Source organism: Melanostigma gelatinosum (assembly GCF_949748355.1).
Source record: "Melanostigma gelatinosum genome assembly, chromosome: 19".
Lineage (NCBI taxonomy): Eukaryota > Metazoa > Chordata > Actinopteri > Perciformes > Zoarcidae > Melanostigma > Melanostigma gelatinosum.
Window position 1 is genome coordinate 8502492 of NC_136652.1, and position 26389 is coordinate 8528880.

General features: G+C 40.8%; 1 protein-coding gene across 1 annotated transcript in view; it reads left to right on the plus strand.

Moving 5' to 3' along the window:
* Positions 1 to 26329, plus strand: part of trim67 (tripartite motif containing 67) — a gene marked incomplete at its 3' end in the record, with an annotated part of 32714 nt that extends 6385 nt beyond the window's left edge. Inside the window, exons 2-11 of the mRNA XM_079290319.1 lie at positions 7804 to 7899; positions 10188 to 10310; positions 14969 to 15079; positions 16411 to 16564; positions 20956 to 21119; positions 21444 to 21582; positions 23675 to 23799; positions 23940 to 24118; positions 24900 to 25062; positions 26282 to 26329. Of these exons, the coding sequence (XP_079146445.1) occupies positions 7804 to 7899; positions 10188 to 10310; positions 14969 to 15079; positions 16411 to 16564; positions 20956 to 21119; positions 21444 to 21582; positions 23675 to 23799; positions 23940 to 24118; positions 24900 to 25062; positions 26282 to 26329 (1302 nt within the window). The remainder of the gene's footprint in view (positions 1 to 7803; positions 7900 to 10187; positions 10311 to 14968; positions 15080 to 16410; positions 16565 to 20955; positions 21120 to 21443; positions 21583 to 23674; positions 23800 to 23939; positions 24119 to 24899; positions 25063 to 26281) is intronic.
* Between the last annotated feature and the right edge of the window lie 60 nt (positions 26330 to 26389).

Consider the following 26389-nt stretch of genomic DNA (forward strand, 5'->3'; position numbering starts at 1 on the left):
TGAGAAGAACAATGCATGAATGAAAAAAAACAATGATTCCAGACGCTTTTTTCAATATTGGAAAAAAAAAAACCTGTCCATTGCAAGTCTGACAGTTTTATAGAAGCGCAATTTTAAATATATGCATCACTCTTAATTTCAATTGCAACCTCAACCCTAAAACCAAGACATAACCCGAAAATACATGGTGAACCGGATTTATGTCCTCACATGGCAGCTTGTGTCCCTTTAATGTGTTCCTCACAACGTCATGAGTGGGCTACATACCACACACACACACACACACGCACACACACACACACACACACACACACACACACACACACACACACACACACACACACACACACACACACACACAATCATGTGTGCTGTGCTCAAGGCTGTGCTGCTGGACTTGTTCATTGAATGTAGGTTAATGCACACTTTACACTTCCTCTCTTCTGGCTCTAACACAAGCAGACATACTCTGCAGAAAGAATGTGTGTGTTGCTGTTGTTAACCCAGTATAGTGTGTGTGTCAGAGAGAGAGAGAGAGTGCATTTGTGATCTATTTCTGGTAGCAGAATGAGTGCTGATGCCAGACCTCTGAGAAGAGTTTCTATGGACATCCTACAATGGAACAATGAGCTTCGTTACCATGGTTACAAGCAGCTGCTAATTCATTAGGAAGGCCAATAGATTAAACGTCAGATTACATGCTTATAGATGAGTATTATGTGTGTGTGTGCTTCTGTAACATTCGCTGTAGTGTAACAGTGAGGAGAAGCATTATGAAATCCTAACAGAGAACTCAACTGTCTCCCATGATAGTCCGTAATTCATCATCTTCAACAAACCTAATTTGCACTTGTTATATGACAATTACGCCCATGGCGATCTCCCTACCCTCTTTATTTATTAATATGGAAGATGCACTGATCTATTATTGATTAGAGGGGCTGTTCTTCTTTGCTCTGCAGCCCTTTTGTTGCCTCGCCGCTCTCTCCTCAGAAGCTAACACCCACGTGGAAAAGTCAGGGTGATAAAACGATGCTTCCTCCTGGAGCTCATTCAGACAGCTCTGGCTGGAGCCGCGGTTTATCTGAGACAACTCGGGAGGAATCTATTCCCCTGCAAAGGATATGACAGCGTTGTGTTCTGGTTGGGTGGCAAACTGTGACAGATCTCATCATCGTGAGAAGGAAGAAGAAGTGGAAGCATTTGATGTTGCGTTTTCTCTCTCTGCAGGGACTTGCTTTTGATAAATGAAGGAACATAAAGTTGAACTTGAGCTCCACACTGTACATTGATGTATTAGTAATGTTTTAGTTCACGACATTCAGGCACACTCAGTTCAAAAGTTTGTGAGTATGTAAAAGATGCTGACTTGCGAAGGTGAAGCAGGGTTTTGCACAGCAAAAGCCTGTTGAAATATCTCAACAACTACTGGATGGATTACCTTAAAACCAGACAATAAGGACTTATGACCAGATACCTGCCAAGCTAACGAAGTTCCCATCAGTCTCAGCCGTACTGTGTGTTTTGTGCAAATTAACAAATGTTACCATGCTAACATGCTACATAAGATTGTGAGAATGGTGAACATCATACCTGCGAAACATCAGCGTGTCAACCTTGTTATTGCGAGCAAGCATGTTAGCGTGCTGACGCTAGCATTTAGCTCAAAGGACCGCTGTGCCTAGGTGCAGTCTAACAGATCTGCTAGCATGGCTGTAGCCTTGTGGCTTTTGTGCAAGTCATTGTTACCATGATTAGTTTGCGTTCTCCTGTGGTTTATTATGTCTTAAGTCAGGTGGAATGACATGATAATCTTGTTTTTAAAGCCACATATCCGCTGTTACTCCCACATATTAGCCCGTCCCAGTCATATGACCCTTTGAGCATCATATTAAATTGAAAGCACATTTTGCTGCTTAAATATGGTAAATATGGCCACTATGACTACTTGACTGCACAAGACCAACACTGAGCGATCCTGAAATATTTATCCGTTCATTGTGGATTTGGCTTTCCTGATATTTGGGTATTATTTTCTTTTTGCTGTGGCTCGGTTGATTCTTGTTTTGGTTGGGCTGAAGGATATTGTATCAGCCTTAAAATGTCTGTGTAGCAGAGCAGCAGAGGATTGGGAGGCTGGGTGATGGTGGATGAGAGGATGAAGAGGAGGAAGGGGAAAGGAGATTGGTTTTGACCTCCACCAGATGTGAAACACTAATACTGTAACACAGCTGGCTGGCTAGACTGAGAGAGGGACATACTGGTTGTTCTGATTTGTAGACACTGTATATATATCTATAAAAAACAATTAAAAACATGAAAGGAAAACAACATTTTTGGACGTAGATATAGTGTTAAAAGATTGAGTGTGAACTCTGAGTGTGCACCATGATGCACAGAGTGGAGATTGCGAAAGCAGCTGCATCTCCTGTGATGTATCAGGAACCGGCTCTCGGTTGTAGCCAAATTCACCCTGCAATCTGCCACTTATTCTCTTTGGAGCTTCATGATTATTATGTGCGTGTTGCAATGGATCTTGAAGGACCCCAGCAGCATTTTAACCAAATGTGCTCGTTAATTTACTACGCTTTATGTTTCTGCTCAAGGAAGTCAGTTTTCTTTTGGGAGAAGTGGATTCATTCGAGGCTGCTTTCTTCATCACAAATTAGTGATCATGGTGCAGAGCTTTATAAGGGATGGAGAAGAGGTGATTTGTGCTCTACTGATTCACACAATTAGAACCTTATTCATCACCAAATACGCCATTGGGAGATGGTTGGGTTTAAACATTTTAAAACATATCAGAGCCAAGTTCTACTGAGAAAGAGCGAGGGAGGGTAAACGAAAACAGAGGAGGACGCTCAGGCTTGTGAATGCAAATGAGAAGAAATAAAAGGGTAAGTAGAGGTAAATGAAGGGGTTCAGCCCCTCCTCCGCCTGGTCCTCTCCATGTCCCCTGGGTATCATTCTGAGAAGGTCAATACCACCATCCACCATTCCCCGGCTGACAGCCAAACACATAAGAGCTGCCTATTCTTCTCCTGAGGGCCACAGTGACCCCCCATCTTCTCTCTGAGATTAATCACCACAACTGTTTCTCCACAACATCAACAGAGTTCCCAAAGGTGACTGAACATTAACTGGAAATTCAAAAATTTACTTTTTTCAGCACATGCAATGATTCCCATTGGAGCATGCAGGTCTTTTTTTTAAAGAAATGATGCAGTATTTTTTCAGATCTAAACATGATATTTTAATGAAGTTTATTTAAAATCTGACACGCGTCTTCTTAGGTGCCGACAGCGGGACCCAACTGCGAACAATGCATTTTGCCACAGGCCTCGTCAGGCTCATGACAAGACATGCAATCCCTTCATTCCAACTGTATTATCTGAATACTTGTTACCTTCTCCTGTGTGATTTATTCCACAAAGTTTTCATTTGTCTGAGAACTGCTTCTTAAAGTGTGGTCACAGCAGCACCAGCCACGGCAAAGGCTTGTTCTTCATCTCATTCATTTCAATCGGATGCATTTCCTGTTTTTTAATCTCGAGAAAGAGATGTAGAGTTTGTAGGCAACAGGTCAAGATTTTGGCATCGGAAGTGTTCTGGTTCCCGGCTGTAGTACGAGTAGTCGTGACTAATAGTTGTGTTTGAGCAGACTTTGGTTGAATGCAGGTAAACAGTCCGTGTGGAGAGCAAAAGAGGCTGTTTACGAGGCTACTATCTGCACTGACAGGTCCAGAAGTCAAACTAGCTGGAAGTTCAGAACCCTCCTTCCCGCTCTCCAGTTTGCCGCCGTTTCATTGTGATCTCCTGAATCCGTTTGTCCTCCCCTGCATCCTGCAATCTGTCGAGCTGAATTAATCAGTGAACCAATACAGCTGTAATGTCACTGGTCTCTCTAAATGTCACAGACTGAATAAATGGTCCTCCACCGCTCCTATAATAAGATAATGAGATAATAGCACTTGTCTCTGAGAGGAGTGCCGAAGCGTGCTGACAGCGGGAAAAAGAAAAAGGACACTCCCGTTCGGAGGAGTAGCGAAAGATGAAAAAGGTCAACGGGAGAGGAAGAAAAGAAACAACGGAGGATAGAAATTGGATTTCCTAATGTACAGTTCTGTTCTGCAGGTGCGACGATCCTCGCTGAGATGAATTCCATTTCTTATCGTCTCCTGTTGTTGCGCACTTTCAATTTCCTTTTCAACTGGATGATTTTCTCGTGTTTCCCTTTTGTTCTAAATCTCTTCAGTGGCTGATCCTCTCCCTGCAGGGCAGACTCACATTTCTACGCTGTTATACACAGTTTTGCTGCTGTCGGTCAACGCAACGAGTATTCAGGCTTCGACGAAGAGGTGTCTTATGAAGTGGTGTTATTATAACACCTCTAAAAATGGATTCTTATCAAGTTTTTTTGCATTATGTTTTTGCTTTGAAAACATTTTTTTTAAATCAGCTTAGAATGTAATTTTTTTTCTTCAAAAAAGTAAACAGCATTCAATCCAAAACAAGTTACGTTAAACATTTCGACCCCTTATCTACATTAGCAAAACAAAGACGAAAGCAACAACAAGCCAGTAGTTGTATTTGTAAGGAGCAACTTCCGAGCATTGCTTTGTGGGATAAGAAAAACATATTGAGATGAATTGTAAGCAAATATAATTGTATAACTGTGATGATGGAGACGTGGCCTCTTCAGAGTTCAGAAATAAACAGCTTAAATCTGTTGATGTTTTACAGCATCATGGTCAGTTCTGTAATCTATTCAAACAGCTGCTCTAATTAATTAGAGCACATGAGCAGTTTGTTGGCTTGGTGACGACACATCAGCACAGTCGGAATATCTGCAAATTAACGCTCAGCGTTTGTAGTCAGCTAATTCTAAAGTATCTAACAATAAATCATGTTGTTGGTGGAAATCTGCAGCAGTACATGGCGATAGTATAGTGTAGTCTATTTAGAGTGCTGGAGGAATGAGTCCTAAAATCAAGAAATGTGTTTATTTTTGCTCTTCTGGTTCTCTTGTCTCAAAGTCAATTGTTTTTTTGAAAGGGCTATTTGTTAGATGCCTGTGGTTAACACAAGCGTAAGACATTTTAACATTATGTTCTATGATATAAAATACGTCAGTGAATACCCCTCTTGTGAATTTTGAAGCTTGTACGTGCCTTAAAAAAGGCGCTTAACAAGTGGCTTGATGAGACCACTAAACGTCGTCACCATGAACACTTCTCCGCCTTTACTTTAGTGACCTGAAGTCATGTGACCGTGGTGTAGTTTGTTTGTAGCTCCTGCTATAAACAGCTGATGCTTTAGTGGCAAAGAGCAGATGTTGTGGCAGAAAACACATGAAATATGTTGTCAAATGATATTTTACTGATATGTTCAGTATCAACATTTTTACAGCTTTTACAGTCTTTCCTTTTTTTTTTTATATTTCATGATATGCAAATGAGTAATAAGTAAGTTCTAGGAGACAGGCTTGTACCTGTACATGCAGCTTAACTGGGTATTATTTATAATCTTTTGTGGTGTGCGACAGCTACCTTGGTTTGCTTCTGTTTGTATTGTATTTGTTGTTGTAACAATCTTTAATGCAGCTCTCTCTTGGAAAAGAGACTTTAATGTCAATGAGACTTTACCTGGTTAAGTGACGACAAAAGAAAACGGTGGCCGCTCTGACAAAATCCCCTCACAGCCCGCCTTCCACACAATGCATGCTGGGATTGCTCCAGCTCCCCACCAGCCTGAAAAAGAAGTCGCTGGTTAAGAAAATCAATGAACGAATAAAAGAAGGTCGCCATAGCAAATGATGGAGCAGCCAGGCAGGTGGGTGGACGCAGCTCAGAACTTTGACCTGATGAGCAGCACTGGAGTTAAATGAATGTAGAACCAGACAAACAAGAGAGGAGGGGATGTGCCAGGACAGCCGTCATATGGCACATCCGTCAACCCCTTGTTAGCATCTTGGCATGCAAACACACACACACACACGCGCACACACGCACACACACACACACACAAACAGGCCAGACAGCTTGCTGGGCCAGATGGCCTCTTGCTGAGGAGCAGTAAGGAGCTGCACAGAAGGGTTGGGTTGATTCATGAACCATGCCCTCCACACGTCCCTCCTCCTGACTTTGGAGAGCACGTGCATAAAAGTGACGGATGGAGATAAGATCAGTGTGTGTGTGTGTGTGTGTGTGGGTGGGTGTGTGGGGGTGGAGTGGTTATTGTAGCGATGTGGAGAGTGCATTATGCATACAGTGCACGTATGTGTGTGAGGTCTGCTTTCAAACATAACCAAGGGAATGGTGACAGGGAGAAACGTACAATGATCTCCACTAATACAGAGGGAATAGATGATTACAAGGGTTATAAAGAATTATTTAATGGCTCATTTTTGAATGTGTGTGTGAGAGTGTGTGTACAGATAAAGAGGAGCAGGTGGGAAATGTGGGTGTGGCCACAGTGGAGCCGATTCATCACAGCTTGGCATGTGTGTAAGAGTGTGTGTGTTTCCTTTGTCCTGTCGTTCTTATTTACCAGTGACTGATGCACACACACACAGTGACTAAACGTGAGCGTGTAGTCAGAGCACAGTTGCATTATCTATTTTACCATTTTTATTGGACTTTAAAGAGACTTAAAATGTGCAGAGAAGGATCCCGGAGGTCAAACATATGAATGAACTTGTGTTTATAGTTTGCACAGCCAATGCTAGTAGCTGCAGGACATTTTCCTCATCTTTCAATATGCAAATTATCTTAACAGTATAAACAGTATAAACAGCTGTTGATAGTGATATAGAAAGTATTTAACATCGTAAATGCACATCCCCTCTGCTACTCAATGGAAATTAGGCAGACAATTATGGGTAAGTGCTCCATTTAGGAGAAAACAAATCGAGACAATTTAGTGAGGATCAAAGAGTGTCAAACGCATTCGTCTCAGTACTCCAATTAAAGCTCTGGCTTACAAAATGTTTGGCTTATATTGAAGATAAAATGTATTTTATATTTATATATATATATGTATATACATATATATGTTTATTGAGGTGACATATAGTGCTTTTGTTTAAAAAATGTAAAATGATTCTACGCTATTTTTCGTTTTATGAATCCTGTTTTGGTATAAATGTCATTATGGATTTTGAGGTCTTTACCGTGATGACTTTGCTGCGTGTCAACTAGCATCAGAGAACCAAATGTCTAGAATTTGTTTTATATTAATTCTTGCTAGTTCGTTTAATATTGCTTTGTGTTGAAGTGTTGCTGTTGCTATAAAGAGAGTAACAGCAAGCGACGTGTTTTCTAGACTGTAGTTCAGATGACAATCCTATCTATATTATAAAGTGCATACAGTGTTATTAAAACAATGCAGAGTCTCGGCCTGTGAGAAGGGGGTCCCCAGGACTTTGCTCGAGGCTAGGATCAGACGTAATCTGAGCATCCAGTGGTCACGATTACATAACCACCGACTTAGAATAAGCCTCAAAGCTTCAATGGTTACACAGTAGGGAAGAGCCTTGATTCAGCCTCATCCACACGGTGTTACAGTCATATCTGACAGATCAATTCTATGGTTTCGAGGTCATGTGTATATATAATGTTCTATCTTCCTCATATCAAGAGAGATGTCGGTATAGTGTCATGTAGGGCAAAGATTTAAAGAATACGTTTTACTAAAATATAAAACTAAATATACTTGCCAAAGTATTTAAGATGACTGAAGCTGCCCGAAAAATCCCACTTTTTTAAAATGTAATTTAATCGTTTTATCTGTGTGTCTCTGCAGTGCCAGATCTCCCAGGCCCTGAACGGGGTCTCCGACAAAGCTAAAGATGCCAAGGAGTTTCTGGTTCAACTCAAGAACATGCTGCAGCAGATACAGGTAACACTTAACACTGCGTGCAATATACTGCTTACACATCTCTCAATCCCATATGTGTCGATTAGAAGATGCCATGTCATGTCGAGATAGCTTGAAAAAAATGTTTTTCTCAGCACTGACAAAGTATAGGACTTTGTAATAGAAGAGGCAGGCAGATGCAAATTCCCCCTCTAACATCAGCCTGTATGCTGATGTTCAGCAGGTGGAACTGGGACACACTTGTTGTTTATTTCTGAAAGTGGTTGTTTCAGAGCCTCAGGATTTCTTGGGTCTCAGGATCCCCATGAAGGTCTGGCTGTGCAAGATTGTACCAGAACCAGTATCCATGCCTGATGAGTTATACTCCACATGTCGAGGTTTTTGCATAATTTGCATCATCTTTGGTGTTTTTTCGAGACTAAATACATTTTGCTTTTGGGGTTGCTGGTAATGGGCAATAAGCTCCAAATAAATCAGTCACAGAGACACATTTGGACTCCTCACACTGACGCATGGAGGCAAATCCACTGACTCACTGAACTAAAACAAACCATGTCTGCCAAAAGCCAATGGGTGTGTTATGTTATGTGTGCATTTGTGTTATGTTCTGTGTGTATATGTGTGTTTGGAGATATACATGTGTGAGTTTTCCCTGCATCTGCCAGTCATGCACACATTTTTACTAACACACACACACACACACACACACACACACACACACACACACACACACACACACACACACACACAGACACACAGACACACACACACAGACACAGACACACACACACACACACAGACACACACACAGACACACACACAGACACACACACACACAGACACACACACAGACACACACACAGACACACACACACACACACACACACACGCAAGAGTCAAATATTTATACATTATACAGTGTACAACCCCCAAAACACTTGCACAGCAGACTTTGGATGACACACTGTGACAGGGAGATTGTTGTTCTACAAACGTTTGTTGGATGCATTAGAGGCATTAACAGTCATGTTGCAAAATGAACAGGATGCATTTAAATACATAGAAAAATCAAACTCTTTGCTCTGCCTGAGATGAGGGAGAGAGATGGCTGGATAAAGAGGAGGAAAAATGTGTGAGTGACGTGAGGAATAAATACCTCCAGCACTCATCCTCTTATTGATCTGAACTGTGTCCCAGAGTGGAGGATGCGTGATTGGAAATCACTACGATCAAAAACCTTATCTCCTCATCATGTGGGCTCAGAGATGAAAATGCCCCCGTGGATCTTTCTTGTATTAAGTGCCAACTCTTGCATGGGACTGCACGCAGAGACATACAGTACGTTTTCTGATCTGACACATTCATGGTGACGTTTTGGTCAGCTTCTGGCAAAAAAGATTACTTGGTTAGGTTCAGGGAAACATTATGGTTTGGGTTAAAATGACAATAAATAATGAATAATAAACATTTAGTGAAGGTCAGAGAACAACATTGACTGTCAAAGTGGTCTCCCGTGTCAAGCATGACTGATGCTGTCGATCGCCTTCAGAGGACAGCGTCGATTGCAACGCATACCCCAATACCCCATTACAAGTAAACGTTTTTCTATCAATTTCTTATTTCAGGAAGAGTGCATAAAACTACACATTTTTGTAATCTTTTTTGCCCAATTAGATCAATTCGTAAAATACCTGAGCAGTTTAGAGGGGAAATCTCTCTTTTGCAGAGCTGCTAACAGCTAGACATACTACTGCATGCACTGGAATATGAGGCTGATCCACGTGCACACTTTTCCAGGTGCACTGTGCTTCATAAAGGGAACGCTTCCTGCAGGTGTGCGTACACACACAGTTTTGTGAGCAGTTTTGTACAGCCAGGTTGTAGCATCATGAGGAAAGTCCTTACATTTGGGCATGAACAGGAAGTATGTTGTATTTTTATGCTGTATGATATCAATGCGTGTCTTGAGGGAATGTAGTGGCAGATGGTAACTATGATGCAGGATGTATTTTTTGTATATTGAAGTAATTAACACAGTATAGTGTTAATAATGTTTGTGTCATGAAAACAAAACATGGAACAAGATCTTCTTTGGGAAATGAACAGATCAGTAACAAACACAAAGCAGCGCTGTGCTGCTAAATGAATACAAATACACAAATATACATTTGCTGATTGATTCTACCTGAGAGCCCATAAGGAGGGTGACTGTGGAACACCTTAAACAAGCTTCCTTTTGGCAAAACTGCCCAGATGACGTCTTTGTGATTTTTTGCCCCGTCTGATTGTGTGTTTGTGTGTCGCTTCAGGAGAACCGCGTGGAGTTCGAAGCCTGCCTCGTGGCCCAGTGTGACTCTCTGATCGAGGCGCTCACCAGACAGAAAGCCAAACTGCTCACCAAAGTCGCCAAGGAGAAGGATTGCAAGCTAAAGGTGGGACTGATTGAGCCTTTTGTCAGTGTGTAGCAGCAAATCCACCCAACCTGCAGGGAACCTTTCAGCATGTACAAAGACACACTATAAATGCTGCAAACACCCACTCATCTTCATCGGTTCATTTCTTCATGGGCAAGTAAGAAATACACTTCCCTTCCTTCCTTCTTTCCCTGCCTAAAGCGAGCAGCATATTTGGATTTACTTGATGTTATCGTATTGAAATCTAGCTTTTGTGGGATATATAGGAATTACAGTGCGTTACTTTTTGTCGGTAAGGCTACGAACAGTGTCTGAGAACAGCCTGTCAGAATAGTAAGAAGAGGACGGACATAACACGAATCCAAACATCTCGTGTGAAATAACCAGCTCCGTCTTCATTTTGAAAGATAATAACGAGTTCATCCAGCAAAGTAAGAAGAAAGATTTCCAATACTTTCCTCTGTTAATCCACCGCTGGGGTTTTCCCAAGGCGTAGTGCATCACATGGAAGCCTGCCCAGCCAACGTGCCCGCCGACCGACTGACCGTCTGGCGGGTGGCGGGGGAGGAAGGGGGGGGGGGGGGGGGGGGGGTTTGGATGGAGGCCCCACAGACAGCTGTTGTCATTATCTGCAGGCTGGGGATTGAGATTTAGCCAGAGGGCAAAGAGCTGGAGGCTGCATCGAAGCGGGAACAAGAGAACAATAGCTGTAGATGGCTGATAGATTATTTCACATAAATGCATATTCAGGACATTGTTTCTCTCTAAGTGATAACATTACAGGCTGCTATTCATGGAAGCAATTAGACAATTAACGGTAAAAGCTCTATTGTATCAGGCGTCCAGCATTGCTTTGCATTTGCAAGAAATGAAAGAGTGAATAAAATGATAAAATTAAGCTTTATTTGTATAGAACCTTTTAAAACAATGTTTCAAAGTTCTTTATAAGGAAAAACTAAATTAAAACAAATCACAACCACGATACAATTAAATTAGACGAATGAAAGTATGAAAAAATACCGGCAAAAAAACAACAAAACTGGTGGCACTCACAAAAAAATACCGAATACTGAATGATTTTGGGCTGTCATTAATACAATGACTTTTAAAACAGAAGATGTCACTAATTCTGGTGACTAATAAGACTAAACCTACAACTCAGAAAACCACTATACAACTTTTCCATATATTATTAAGAGACTTAATAATATACAGCTTTTGCCAGACACAAAACAACAAATCATAAAAAATAAAAATAAAAATCTAAAGCCTGTGTCTACACCAAGAAAGGCAGATGTTTCTAAAAATCACCAAAGCCAGAGGCTTAATACCTTAAAAGCAATACATGTTGGCAGTGTATATGTTGTTTGCAACAAATTATAAAAACGTTTCAACTGATTTTACATTTTTGAAGTATTTACAAGAATCACTTTTGTGATTCTGTTGTGTTGGAGTGTTTTTTTGTTTTGTTTGTTTCAACAAACAGTCACGTAACATGGTGTGTGGCAGTGTTACTAAACTGTACTCGGAGATGCATGTTCAAGAGTACAAGAGTAGTTTTAGCCATAATCCAGCGGCTGATGGATTAATATTCACTTCTCTCTGACGCATACATTACATTACAGTCATTTAGCAGACGCTTCCAAGCGGTTCAGTGTCTTGCTCAAGGACACATCGACATGCGACTAGCAGACTCCGACCCTCTGATACATACAGATGAGTGTGTGTCTGAGTTCTACTATGAATGAGATTAAGCTTCATCCGTTCTCAGTTATTGAAATCAGAAGCCAATTCTGTCATTTCTTTAAGATCACACCTGACAGTTTCATGCTGTTTCTTTAAATTTGACAATTGTTTTAGAAAATGCAAAACGAGAGGTTTTGTTTATCACTTTGCTTACAGACTGCAGGAACATAAACTGCATGTGAAGTTTTAAAGCAATATTGCATGATGAGCATTATTTGTTTTCCTGCATTTTGTCATTTTCTACACCACTAAATACTGCAGCGCTCCATCGTGGTTTTCTCTACTACACCATGCCATCGTAAAGACTGTGCCCTTGCACTATGGACAATAACGACCCAAAATATTGCCCTAACCTGAACTGAAACGTGGTTCAGAGTGTGATGAGGAGACCGTGAGTCATGTTAGCAGTGTGTCTGGTATCCCAAATCGAGTTTGCATTTACATGTTTTAGTATTCACACCCTCAAATTCATTTCAGATGCATGTGGAACATGTTGATAGAGCCGTGGGAGGGAGCTGGCGGCACACCTCAGCGGGACAGAAGACAATTTAAATAAATCTGAGATTTACTCACGCTTCACACTTCATGTTGTTGACACAGGAGATAAGTGCGGGGTTCTATCCAACCTGAATATCAATTTTTATTTCTCCTGGTAAATAATTTAAGTGTGTGTGTGTGTGTTTTGCTAAGGTGTGTTAAGGTGATTATATAGCCACAAAATACACAATGATTCTTTCTTTAACCTCCCTAATCTTAAATCCTTAAACATAGCCCAAGACACGGCTCTAAACCAAATCTTTTCACACATCACAACCAAAAAAAACACGAATTCAACACGAATATTATTTGAAACTTAAAGCAAACCAAAAGACGGATAAAAGACGAGATATGAAGATATAATGAGCGGGCAAAAGTTGATTTACTGTATACAGCACCTTTCTAGATCAGACATCAAAAAGTGCTTCATGACAAAAGAGAAAAGCAAGACAAAGAACGAATAACAAGTAGAAAAATGGGAGATAAGAAAAAGACTAAAATAAATCAAACTTGGCAAACGCAAGTGTGAACAGGTGGGTTTCAAGCAACTGTTCACACAATGATATAAGAGGTTGAACATTACCAAAAAAAAACTCATGGCACAAGAATAGATTCAGGGTTTATTGTAAAAGATATTCGACCAGTTTCCATCCGATATTTCTGCTGTTTGCTTCATCACACCCTCAGTTTCCGTACCTTCAAATTCTCGATTGGTTTGATCCTCTTTCAGTTGACTCTCAGTTCACGCTCTTCATATTTCACTTCATACAGCAGTTGACGGGTGAATAATTAACTGTGATCTCATTAACCATCAAATGAACGAGGGGCCTAATTTCCAAGGCTCCGTCTAATTAACTCTCTGATTCATTTAGGCGGCCGTTGGTTCACGGTGTAATTCATTATCGAGGATTCACAAGGCATCACAAGATGTTTTCTGTCTAATTTTCCTTTGCTTAGCCTTTTAAAAGTTGCTGGATTTGTTGCATACATATTTAAATTCATGCTCAGTTAATATTACATACATATATCTGTTAAGATAATTAAATACCACTGATCAGTTGAAATGTGGTGCAGGTATTATTAAATGTAAACAAAAGGCTAATAAGGTGGTGACAGTTCACTGCGTTTCAATTAGCCTCGAACGACTGGTTGTGACACCCGTCCGAATCTCATTTCCCTGCAGATTTCAGCCAGCAGATAGCATGTGATGTCTGTGTGTGTGTGTGTGTGTGTGTGTGTGTGTGTGAGAGACATTCAAAGATGGCTGATAACGGGACAGTGTACCAGGAATACTATGGGATTTTCTAAAGATGTCTTCCAAATATTGAATCATACAGTCCTGCTGTCTGTTTTGCCTGCCAGCCACTGACTCACCTGTTGTTCCAGCCAGTGCCAATCACCTGATCCACACCGATCCGCACACCTGCTCCCCATTCCCTAATCACACTCTGAGTACATATAGCATCTTGCTACCAATCTGGGCCTTTTTCTTGTGTTGACTAAATTCCTGTATTTGTCACACATGAACACATTGCACTTTCACACTTGTATGCATTCTCCTGTTTTCTTTGTGGCATTGTTGAACGGCATGGGAAGGTTTTTGTGGCCTCCTAGAATATGCACCAGCCCTTTTCCTCCTTCTGTACACAATGTCAATCCAAGCCGTAGCGTTTAAGTCTTCAGCCTGGGTTTAGTTTTTAGTTTCTTGACCTTTACCTGCTCTTTGGACAGTAAGCACTTTATCTTATGCCCCCTCTGCTTGGTCAGGCTACTTATTTGTGTTGGCTCTCCTCCATTTGGTCGTGCTGGCATGGAGCTTTTTGGCGAGGGCGAGAAATCCTGGTTAATTGGAGCGAAGGAAACAAATGAGGCAGTCGGCGTGATGTTGAATCTCTATCATCTGATCATCAAACAGCAGCTGGTGGCAGAGATACTGAAGAATCTTTAATTTAATATCTTAAGTGTTGGCAAAGACACCAGAGAATATTTTCTCCTTGGATTCAGTCATGCCGAGCTGTGTGAAAAATATTTTCATTAGCCTATTTGCGATGAGATATTCGAGCTGACCGGAACAAACTGGCACTGTCAGGTTTTTTTAGTGCTATTTATCCCCTGTTGCAAACTGCCTCCCTCATCAAACATGGCAATTTGCATTTGGGTACAGACTTAATGGTTACTGAGCCGTTACGTACGGGGAATTCATAATTCTCTGATGTCAGGGAATTTTACACGTAACACAAAGTAAAACCAAATGCTCTCTCTGCACTTTAGTTCAACATCAAACAAATTGTCACATTCGGGGTTCACGGTCTATTCGAGGTTTAAAATCGACAACATTACAGAAGCTCTGCTCTTTTAACATCTGCTGTCTCTGATCTGTGTCTTTGTCTCAGGTGGTGCGTGACCAGATCACCCACTGCACCATGAAGCTACGTCAGACCACCGGCATGATGGAGTTCTGCCTGGAAGTCCTCAAAGAGAACGATCCCAGTGGATTCCTCCAGGTATCCCATCCACTGTGTGTGTGTGGGGGGGGGGGGAGATTGCACAAGTGTAAGATCATGGCATCCGCATGTCTCGCAAAGCAACAGGATAAAGAAACAACTTGATAGCGATGTCTTATAAATCCTATAAAAAAACAATAAACAAACGGCACCTTCTCTTTTCAAACAACACACACGCCTGCCTGCATTCACACACACACACACACACACACACACACACACACACACACACACACACACACGCCAGCATGGGAGCATCTGATTTGCTTAATACTGCAGCTGATCTATTTTTAATTGACCTAACATGTTTAGTCATCAGGAGGCTAAGATGCTTTGTGGCCGATCGATAGTTATTGATCCGTATATTGTCAGGTCAAACTGAGAAAGGTCACCTGTGACATGTGCACCTGCTTGAACGAAAGATGCGAGAGTTTAGGTTTAATGTTGTGTTTGGGGTCAGGAACACATTTTGACGGGACTCTTTAGGGAGCGCTTCCCCCTCCAAATCCCGAGATAAGTCTTTCTGGAATTCTCTTATTTGAGTTTTATACCAATCTTGGGTCTAACCCAGACACAAGCAACGTGACTGTACAATAACACACGTCTTTGATTTTCTTCCATATCTTGCATGCATAGCAAAAGAAAATATGGTAATTTCCATATTTTGTCACCATCATCAAATGTGCAAGGCAAGTGCAAGTGTGCACACACACACACACACACACATCCCCTTGCTTCCATTTCATCTGAATATTTTATAATGTATTGATTATGTGGTCTGTTATGGTTGCCAACACCTACATCCTAACTAGAGTCTCAATCAAGGGAGGATATCAGTTCGCAACATTTGTAAATACAATACAGTTTGAAGTGATCTGAGGCAAAATTAAGCTAAATGAAGCAATTTGCGTTGTAATGCTCGAGGATGAATTTCTAAATACTAGGCTCATGTTTTCAAGACGGTCCCATCAAATGTTTTGCAGTTGAGAGTAGTTTAATAAAATGTATTCACTCCCCCCCTGAGGCAATAAAGCTCTTACTAGCAGATGAGGGGTCTAATTCTCAGCCTTAAATATTTGAACTGCACTAATGCCTGCCTCATTTCACTTGTCAGACACAGTGTAATAAAGGCAGGCGAATGGAACTGTACCCAGAGCAGAGAAGCTGTTCTGCCGGGAGAGTATCACAGCCCTGCAAGCTTATAGATATTGACTTCAGATGCTCTCATTTCCTGTGTTTGTTTGACTGTACATGTCTTTTCACATGCTTATCTTGCATCGCTGTGTATATGCGTGCTTCAACCTTGCCTACATATGTGTGTGTGTGTGTAGATCTCAGATGCTCTGATCAAGAGGGTCATATCATCTCAGGACCAGTGGGTGAAAGGAGCCCTTGAGCCAAAAGCAGGCCCTGAGTTTGACCTCACCCTCAACACCGACTCGCTGCTCCAAACCATCCTGCAGCTGGACTTCTGCCAGGGCAAAGGTGAAGACACGAAAGCACACACTGCCTATTCAATTGGCAATTTGTGTTATACCTTTGTTAAACTGTATCGTACCTTTATCCTAATTTCTATTCATTATTGGAATCAACTAATTGTATTCTTAAGTTCTCTGTATTAACACTTGTATTTAAAGGAGTACTCCATCGATTTAGTAGTGAGCTCATAAAGATGGGGGGTCGAACAAAAAACTGATTGAAAGAGTACCATCACTTTCAATGGAGCTGAGGCAGAGAGATTTTGAATTATATTCCATTGTATGGGTCAAGCTCCACTCCACTTGATCCTACATTTCCCATAATGCAACTGATTGTGTCATTATGCCGGTTTAACATAATGACACGTCTCATTTAATCTTCCACTTGATAAAAAGAACCACATCGATTTAAGTGTCAAAAAAAAGGTTTGCAAAATGTCTGCCAAACTGCCATCATTGGCAGTTGCATTTCAATAAAATCCAAAATTAACACCAATGCAATTAGTTCAGTTCATTTTAAAGGAGGTAAATACAGTTTATGTATGGTTTTTGACTAGTAACTCACTAAATTATGTTATTACAAGGCTAGCAGAGGAGGTAACCATCTTGGAATTGCGCTTGAACGCCCCCCCCAAGTCAGAATAACGAGAGGATTTCCTGTTGTTCCCATATTGCTGTAATATAATTACAGTATGGTGGAGTGCCTCTTTAAACAGGCTACATAACATGTCGTTTTTGTCGCTCTTCCCTTCAGAGGTTTCTTCCAGCTGTACAACAATGTACATAGCTGATTAAGTATTCATTAGCTGTTGCTACCCAGCAACCAGTTGGCGTGCATGAGTAAACACAACGTCCTCTACATTGATTCTGCGGCAGTCTTAGAGATTACCCAGATGTATTGTTAATGTACATTAAATATGTAATCAGCACTCTGCATATTTTATTGTGATACGGCTCCACTGGGGCAGTAAAGATCAGACGTTTTCCTTTGTAGATGTTGATTCAACATCGCTGTAATAGTGAATAATGCTCATTATTACATTCATGCAATATTTTATTTGCATTTATTGAAAATACATTGTGATCTATTACAAATATTACAGAGTCATGACCCTGATTGAGTCGCGCTTGAAGGAGACTTTCTCTAATTTGAGTTGGCTGAAGAGGCTTGTAAGTATGAGGCTTTGGTCGTCCTTCCCTTTGTTCTTTAAGTCCGACGACATGAAACCCATCTGTTTACGTTTCCCCACCGTCACATCAGGAACAAAGCGAAGGAGTTTAAACATGGAGCATTTGATTTCATGTCTTTCAATTTTAGTCTTTGACACCCTGAGCAACAACACAGTGCAGGAGGTGTTCTGGTTCATAAGTAGCCTGAAAGTATTCTCCTTCATTTTAAGTTATAATTGGCCATCTGAACTGAATCACATGTTTTTCAGTCTTGGTGTCCTCTGTAAATCAACAACTGCTTATAAACTCAACCAACTGAACTTGTGCAAACACTTCAGACGTTTGTCTTTCCCATTTAATTATTACCAGATTACATAGTTCTTGGCAGGGAATTTCTAAAGAATTTATTGGGCAATTATTGACCGATTAAAATAAAGCAGCAACCTCTTATTTTACCAACATAGAGGTCTAATTGCAGTTATGTATTTAAATTAGTTAGCCTCTAACAACATTTAAGTGATTCAAAACACTGGAAGCAGTCAAGAAAATATCTACCATGTCTCCGGTTTTATTGTAGGATCCTCTTCAGAATGCCAAAACCCCCAACTTCTAGAATATCTACAGACCTAAATCGTAGCTAAATCCTTAGCATACACTACAAAACAATAACAAAAGCATTTCAATCCAAGAGTGAAAAACTACATTTTAGGTTTTAGTTTTCTTTATCCTGTTACCTAAAGGGATTGTAATGAACGAACGCTGTATTTCACGTGTTCCCATTTTTGATGCATTCAGCAACCCTAACCCAAACACTCAGTAGAAAGATTGAATTTCCTGTAATGTGTTATGCTCCATTGTGAAGTGGTAAAAAGTGAAGGGTCAGAATTTGTCATTTAAACTCTCACTCTGTGTTTGAGGTTCAGATTGAAGGTAAACTCTCAAACTATTTAGTTGGTAATTAAAATGTAGAACAGGAATGAATGATTGCCAAAAGTAAAAAAATAACAGGCTGTAAAAGAAAATGCATTTAAGAAAATGTAGCAAAAGTGATTGTTGTTTTTTTGTTGTACCACTTAGTTGCTTGAGGTAGAAGCATTGACTAAAGCATGCGTGAAATCAAGTTACTTGAAAACAGCACTAAGCACGCACATTGTCTTATTTGTGACCAATCCTTCATGGGTAGTCTGTCGTCTTTGTTGCAGCGTTTTCTGATCTAATATCAGATATTTGGGAAGAAAACTCAGAATGTCATAATATGCAGATGACACAACATTTTACATTGATGAAATATTTACAGCTTTCAAAATAACTTATATGTCAGAGATTTTCTGACATAAGAAGTATTCATGAATTATAATAGTCTGACCTACAAGTCAATGATATATGGTGAACATTATTAAATTTACATATCATTTGCAAATGAATGACCATAAGGCTTTTGTGTTGCTGCCGTTGGTCATTTTGTTGACACAGCACAAGCTCTTCACTGCGTCAGCGAATATTTACCTTTTGTCATGTTTCTAATGCATTCAATCCAAATCTCTGCACTGGTCTCACTGTCAGTTCCAGCTGCTTTATGTGCCATCTTTTGTCCATGTGCTCTTGCATTAAAACATCCAAACCAACGTCATATTTACAGATGTGCAGGAGAATCCGTTATTGAAACAAATGCAGGCAGCAGACAGTGGTGAGGCTGAGCTGGAGACAGAGAGCCCAGGAGGTATTTCAGAGACTCTACTTTTCACAGTGAACCTCTGTTTTCCTTCCTTGAATTTTTTACGTCACTCCTTCCTCGTCCCTCAGCACTGCTTATGGTTGGAAGATCACCGGTCCTTTTGTCCCACAGTGTCTATCTGGTCTCTGCATGGTTATTGTTTTCCAGCTCCTCTCCAATGAATGGCACCTCTGCAGAACAGCGCTGCCTTCACTGGAGCACAAAGTTTCCATATAAGTCACAGAAATGTGTTGCCTGAAGTACTTCTCTGTATTCCATGCTAGTCTTTGGTTACCAATCCTTTGATTTATTTTGTGGAAATAATCATTTGTGCCACCTTTCAGCACAAATATAATAAGAGCAAATGTGTATTAAACATGATCCCCAAATGTCAGAATCACAATTATTGAATTGTTATCTAAAATAAACAATGAAGATAATCTTTTTCAATTAAGAAAATCTTAAAATTAAATTGTAAAATATGGATTTAAAGTATAGCATACTACAAATAATAAATGGAGAATATATTGCTGCAAATATGAATATAAATGACAAAATTGCATTCATTTAACAGCAAATAATCTTCATCTTGTGGTTGTGCATGAATCAAAGAACTACTTTGGCTACAAATGCTGTGATTACTGTGACATTGATGAACTGAATCGATAAGTACAGTGTATATCAGATCGACCCTGTTATGTTGTTCCCTCTGTCATGACTGCTGCCTTTCCTCTGTGTCTTCACTACTACTTATTTTGGTCTTGAAAGATCGGATAACAAATGAAGAAATGATGAATGAAGCAGAATTTATCACCCTGAGATCTCCACCTGTGTGTGTTCAGTGGTTATTTTTACCCTGATGTTGTTGTTTGTGTGTTTGTTTCAGCTCCTTTTGGAACGCTGTCATGTCCTGTTTGACATTGATATTCATCAATACAAATATGAAGCCCAGCTGTCATGTCCTGTTTGTTAGCACCAATTTTACCACCACGAGGGTTAGACAGATATGATTGTTTGTCAGAAAATTCTTTGATATGACATTCATTTTTTGACTTCTTTAACAAGCCAAGATTCCTGCCCTGAATCTAGCAATTAGCTAAATGTGTTCGTCTGTCTTTTCAATAGGCAGTTTGTATCTCAAGACAGTCTACTTATCATTTGGGAGGTTGTCCCACCTTGACAAGAATATCAACTAGTCTTCGAAGCTTATATTGGTCTTATCCTATGCCCCACTACTGCTACCTCTATCATGTATATGTCTTCACATGGCCTACTTCAAGCCTCCACCAATTCCCAGTTGCCCTGTGTATAAACCTGGAAATGTTTTCATCCCCCACTAGATCTACAGTAAAGCCTCTCTTTCTCTCGCATCAGTTTATTTAAAGTCAACCAGCCAGCTGACCACATGTCACGTCTTCTTTCTCTCTTCGTGCATCCACCCACCCTTTCATCTCTCCTTCCTCTAAACTCCCCATTACAATCTTTACGTCTCATCCATCTTTTTCTCCCCACAGTGGAGTCTGGACCCTCTGTACCGGTGGCTCCTCTCTTGCAGCTGGAGAAGTGCTGCACCAGGAACAACAGCGCCACCTTAGCCTGGAGGGTAACTGCGCCCCCTGTCAGCCTCATTGAGGGCTACATCCTGGAGCTGGACGACGGCAACGGAGGACAGTACAGGGTCCGTGCCACACACTGAGTTATAATTCGTAATGTGCATGTCATGTTGTCACCATGCAGTAAATGATGTCACTTCTGTCACTAGTCTTCCTTTTGATTTTATTATTAATTATCCATATGCTGCTCAAATCTGACTGACGCCAGATGGTAGTGTGTGTGTGTGCGTGTGTGTGTTATATGTGTGTCATCAGTAAACATGCATTTTAAGTGTGTGAGTCTTTACTAATACTTGAGTCCATCTTGTGTGTTTAAGCAGCGAACGAACATGTGCATGCACTTAATCTGCATTTGTAATGATACTACTAAAATGTGTGTGTGCCCTCAGGAGGTGTATGTGGGGAAGGAAACAGTGTGTACTGTGGACGGCCTTCATTTTAACAGCTCCTACAATGCCAGGGTGAAAGCCTACAATGCTATCGGTGTGGGGCCGTACAGCAAGACTGTGGTGCTCAAGACCTCTGATGGTAGGCAATATGTGTGTGTGTGTGTGTGAATAATCCTCCTTTGATTGTCTTGATTTTATTGTTTCCCGCAGAATAGTTGTATTTGTGATGATCTTCGTAAAAGATTTGAAGACACAAATGAATTGTAGCATGTAAAATTGATTAGACGAGGAAAGGAAGGGAGTCAAAATGAAAGGAGAGGAGAGTAAGGCAATTGGAAGGAAACAGAAAAGCTAGAGAAAGGGAAGGGATGGCAAATGACAGGGAGGAGGGCAAAAGAAAGGATAGTACAAGGAAAGGAAAAGAGGGGGGGGGGGCTAAGAAAATGAAAGGAAAGAAGGGAGTGGACAAGGAAAGAAAGAAATAAAGGGGAAGGAGAGGGGAGTAATGTTAAAAGTAAGGAAAAAAGAGGATAAGAAAAGAAAGGGGAGGCGTAAAAGACCGAAAGGAGAGGAAAGAAGAGGAAAGGAAGTGAGAGAACCTGTAAGGAAAGAGGGGAGTGGACAAGTAAGAAATGAATGGAAAAGGAAATATTAGGGAAGAAGGAATGAAGAGTGAAAAAAAGAGAAGAATAAATAGGACATAGGCAAGAAAAGGAAGAGAGTGGACGAGGATGGAAGGAGGAAAGGATAGAAATAAGTGTAAAGAATGGTAAAGAAAGGAAAACAAAGCTGAAGAGGGCAAAGGAAGGGAAAGAAAAGAAAGGAGTTGGAGAAAGAAGGAGGAGGATAAAAGGGGACAATGACAACATTTTACACAACCACAGTGGGATGAAGGTGAGAGTCACACTGAGACACTCTATCTCACTTAGCCAGTTTCAGCAACAATGGGCATTAGTCTGTTTTGTGACTGATAACCGTTCATCCCTCCCGCCCTCTTTTTCCTTTCTTTGGCATTTCATTTTCTTTGTCAACTCGCCCTCTTTTTCCTCCTCTTGCTCCTCATCGCCTCCTCCTTCTCTATCCTCGAGGACTGTAGCTTCCTCCAAATACACAGAGAAAAGAGACATGACAAGTAAATAACAAACATTGATTTTTATGTACAATTTTGTGTGTGTGTTTGATGTGTCACCACTTCCAAATCAATGATGTAGCCAGCTGATAAAGCATTTCTGCCTTCAGACAGATAGTACATGCATCCCTGATGTTTCTGTTCTGATTTTTCGTGGCTTTAGTTTGTGTGGTGTGTGTGCGTGTGTGTGTGCTCGCATGCTTTTATCCCACAGCTATAAACTCACCCACACACTTATGCCCCCGCCAGACAGAACGTTATATGTGCCATGTATGTAATGCCAGACATGGATTTCCATACGTAACTCTGTCCAGAAGGAACCCACTGATAATACGTTCATGTGGCAACAGACGACTCTCCTAATATAACAGCTGATGGTCATCGAATCACAGTGGAGGCTTTGAGACTTGTTGAAAATGTCCTGATGGGCTGATTAATAACATTTCATAATGTCTGAAGCCGCTTTTCAGCTTCATGAGTCTGAGCTATTTCGTGTTTATCAAAATGAATCACATAAGGTGTTCGTGGACAAAGTGCCCTTTCAATCTCCTTAGTTATATTGTGTATATTATTGTCTGAAGTGTATCGATAGTACAACAATGAATTGCTGCTTCTGCAACAAAAAATCAGCTCTGTTTGAGGCTTTGACTGATTTCATGTAAATTATTTTAACATATGAATGTATCGTGTTATATGCACATACATTGCTTTAATACAGCTAAATAATTTGTTAATATTGTTATATTTTATTATCAATCCAACAGAACATGATCTGTTATCCTGACATGAGTATTTGACGAAATGTCATTATGACGGGACGTATTTCTTGTTGTAAAAACAGCAGATTTGAGTTTCTCACCGTGGCCATATTGATGAGGATAAAAACAATTAATGAGCACCATCAACATGATAGGAAGCTGCTAATATGCTATTTCTGCATGTTTTGGCAAACAAAAGTGTGACACCAGTTTGTGAAGGTTAAGTCATTGAGGGTGGAGGTACAAATGTGGTTTTGTGACTGACTACATGGGTCTGAATGGTGGCACAGACTTTCAGAACTTCTAATTCTTCATCATGACCAACTGTTGTCTCCCTGCTACAGTGGCCTGGTTCTCCTTTGACCCCTCCACGGCTCATCGGGACATAGTTCTGACCAACGAAAACCAGACAGTCACTTGCAGCAGCTACGACGACCGCGTGGTGCTGGGAACCGCTGCTTTCTCCAAAGTAAGCTCACACCTGTTGTCTGTTTTAATGGATTTTTAGACCGTAGATGAGATTTCTTTCTCATATGAGTGAGCGGGTGAGCAAAATCAGTTTTCACATCACATTTATTCAAATCTATTCGACCTCCACGTGAACCTCAGGGCATCCACTACTGGGAGGTCCACATCGACCGCTACGACAACCACCCTGACCCTGCGTTTGGCGTGGCGAGGATCAACACCATGAAAGACATGATGCTGGGCAAAGATGACAAGGCGTGGGCCATGTATGTGGACAACAACCGCTCCTGGTTCATGCACAACAACTCCCACACCAACAGGTAGTGTATACTCTATTGGTCTATATACAGGGTGTGTTTTTAACGCCGTTGGTATTGTTTCGATGGGAGCCACCAATAGCTGATACCGTATGTCAACGATAGATCATCAATACAAATATGAAGCCCAGCAAAGACAGTTCAACAAATTCAAAGTAAAAGAAAGACACCTCACAGCCATCACTAAATAACTGACTGATTGATTGAGACGCACCGAACCAAACATTTTTGTAACTTTTCTTCAAATTTTAAATATATATAGTCTGCACTTTAAGTGTGAACACTAGCTGAGGTTTGTTTCCCTGACCTGACAACTGAAAAGTTGTATCAACTAACATTAAAAAACATGTATTATTAGTATACAATAACCAATTAATTAGCCAGTTAGTTACAGCTTTAAACTTGTGTGCCTTATTAGAAAATGTATTCATCTTTATCCATAAACAACACTTGTATGTCAATGAGAAGAGCAGGAGGCTGTACCGGTACTCTCTGATATGATTATGATATGGAGTGGAGTTTGGTCCACTTGTGAATGCAAGCTCAAGTTTCAACTTCTTTTTAACGAGCTGTAGGGAAAGAATGACAAGAAGACGAGAAGGGAGAGGGGGTTTCTTGAATGTTTACATGAAGTCAGTCAGATGTCAGTCTCCCTGTTTCAATGTTTTTTTCAGACACGTTCTTATCACATCCTATCACACACAAATTAAGCTGTTTTATCTATTTGATATTTTGTGTGTGTGTGTGTGTGTGTGTGTGTGTGTGTGTGTGTGTGTGTGTGTAGGGCGGAGGGAGGAATCGCCAAAGGCTCGACTGTTGGCGTCCTGCTGGATTTGACCAAACGCACACTGACTTTTTACATCAACAAGGAGCAGCATGGGCCGACCTCATTCGAGAACCTGGACGGGGTCTTTGTACCTGCCGTCAGCCTCAACCGAAACGTGGAGGTCAGTGTGTGTGTGTGTGTGTGTAGGTGTGTTTTGCCTGTCTTGTCGGGAACAAAGTGACAATTGCATGTCCCCGTAGCGTAACTCATTACATTTTATGGTGAAGGCTTGGTTTAAGGTTAGGGTAAGGGTCAGGATTACTTGGTTATGATGTGTTCTTTTGAGTATATGTACAGCGTGTGTACGTCTTCAGGCAGTGGTTGCATGAATGAGCAAAATGAGGGATATATTCACCTGGGAAAGCACTTTTTGTTGATACCAGAGCTGCCAAGACTGGTCATAATATCGTGTCAAAGTGCGCTGAAGCAAGTGTTGCATTCTCTTGTACGTTTTGTCACTTTTAGTCGTGGTTGGTGTCACGCTCTTGGATTTGCAATACTGCTTTTTATTAGTTTTATATACCTGTAAACTGAATACCCTGAATAAACAAGTCATTTGAGAACATCACTCTGCTCTTTTATCGATGGTTTAATTTGAATTGATAATAGAAATAACCAAACATCAGGCTGTTGCAGCATTTAATGCACCCCGATTTCCAAAATACTAAAGAAGTGATCCTTGTTGCAGTCTGTTATCCTTCTATCAAGAACCTGAAGCACGTAAATACAGCATCCGGTTGTATTTCTGGCAAGTGGGAGTTTAGGAGGACCACTTGAAGGCAACACATCACTTATTTATCTTTTTCAAACTCATGTTGCATAAGTTTGAAGCTCCTTTTAAATATTAACGACCCGAGAAATGTCAGCTGTCTGCTGATTTCTACCAAAACAACAGTAGATATTTGGTAGACCTCAGCATTAATACATAGGCATTGTTATAGCTGCAGCTTAAATCATCTTAATCCTTATATTTGCAACATGTACATGTTTGAAGTGACAAGCAAAGACAGGAAATCAAGAGGAACAACAATCAGATCCCTCTTCCAGTAGACATGAAATAGTCGCATGTAGAAAGCAGTCAGTCGTAGCGGTTTTACACACACACACTTACAGGACGCGAATACAGTGTGTGCATCACTTTTGCAAGCAGAGAGTCAAAGTGTATGGAGAAAGGAATCCGTAGATGGAATACTTCAACAAGACTGTATTTCCTAAATCCATCCCATCACTATTCCTCAAACTCCAAGCAGTCGTCACATATGTTCCTCAAATTCAAGCGTTCATTGACTGATCTCCTCACAGTCTCGATCACAGATGATCTGCTCTGTTGTTCCTTTCAGGCGACCTTACTGACGGGCCTGGAGTTGCCAAAGAATACCAAACAGTAGGAGGTCTTCCCTCCGAGCGTGCCCTGGATACAAACCAACGATGTCATATGCAGTTCGCTC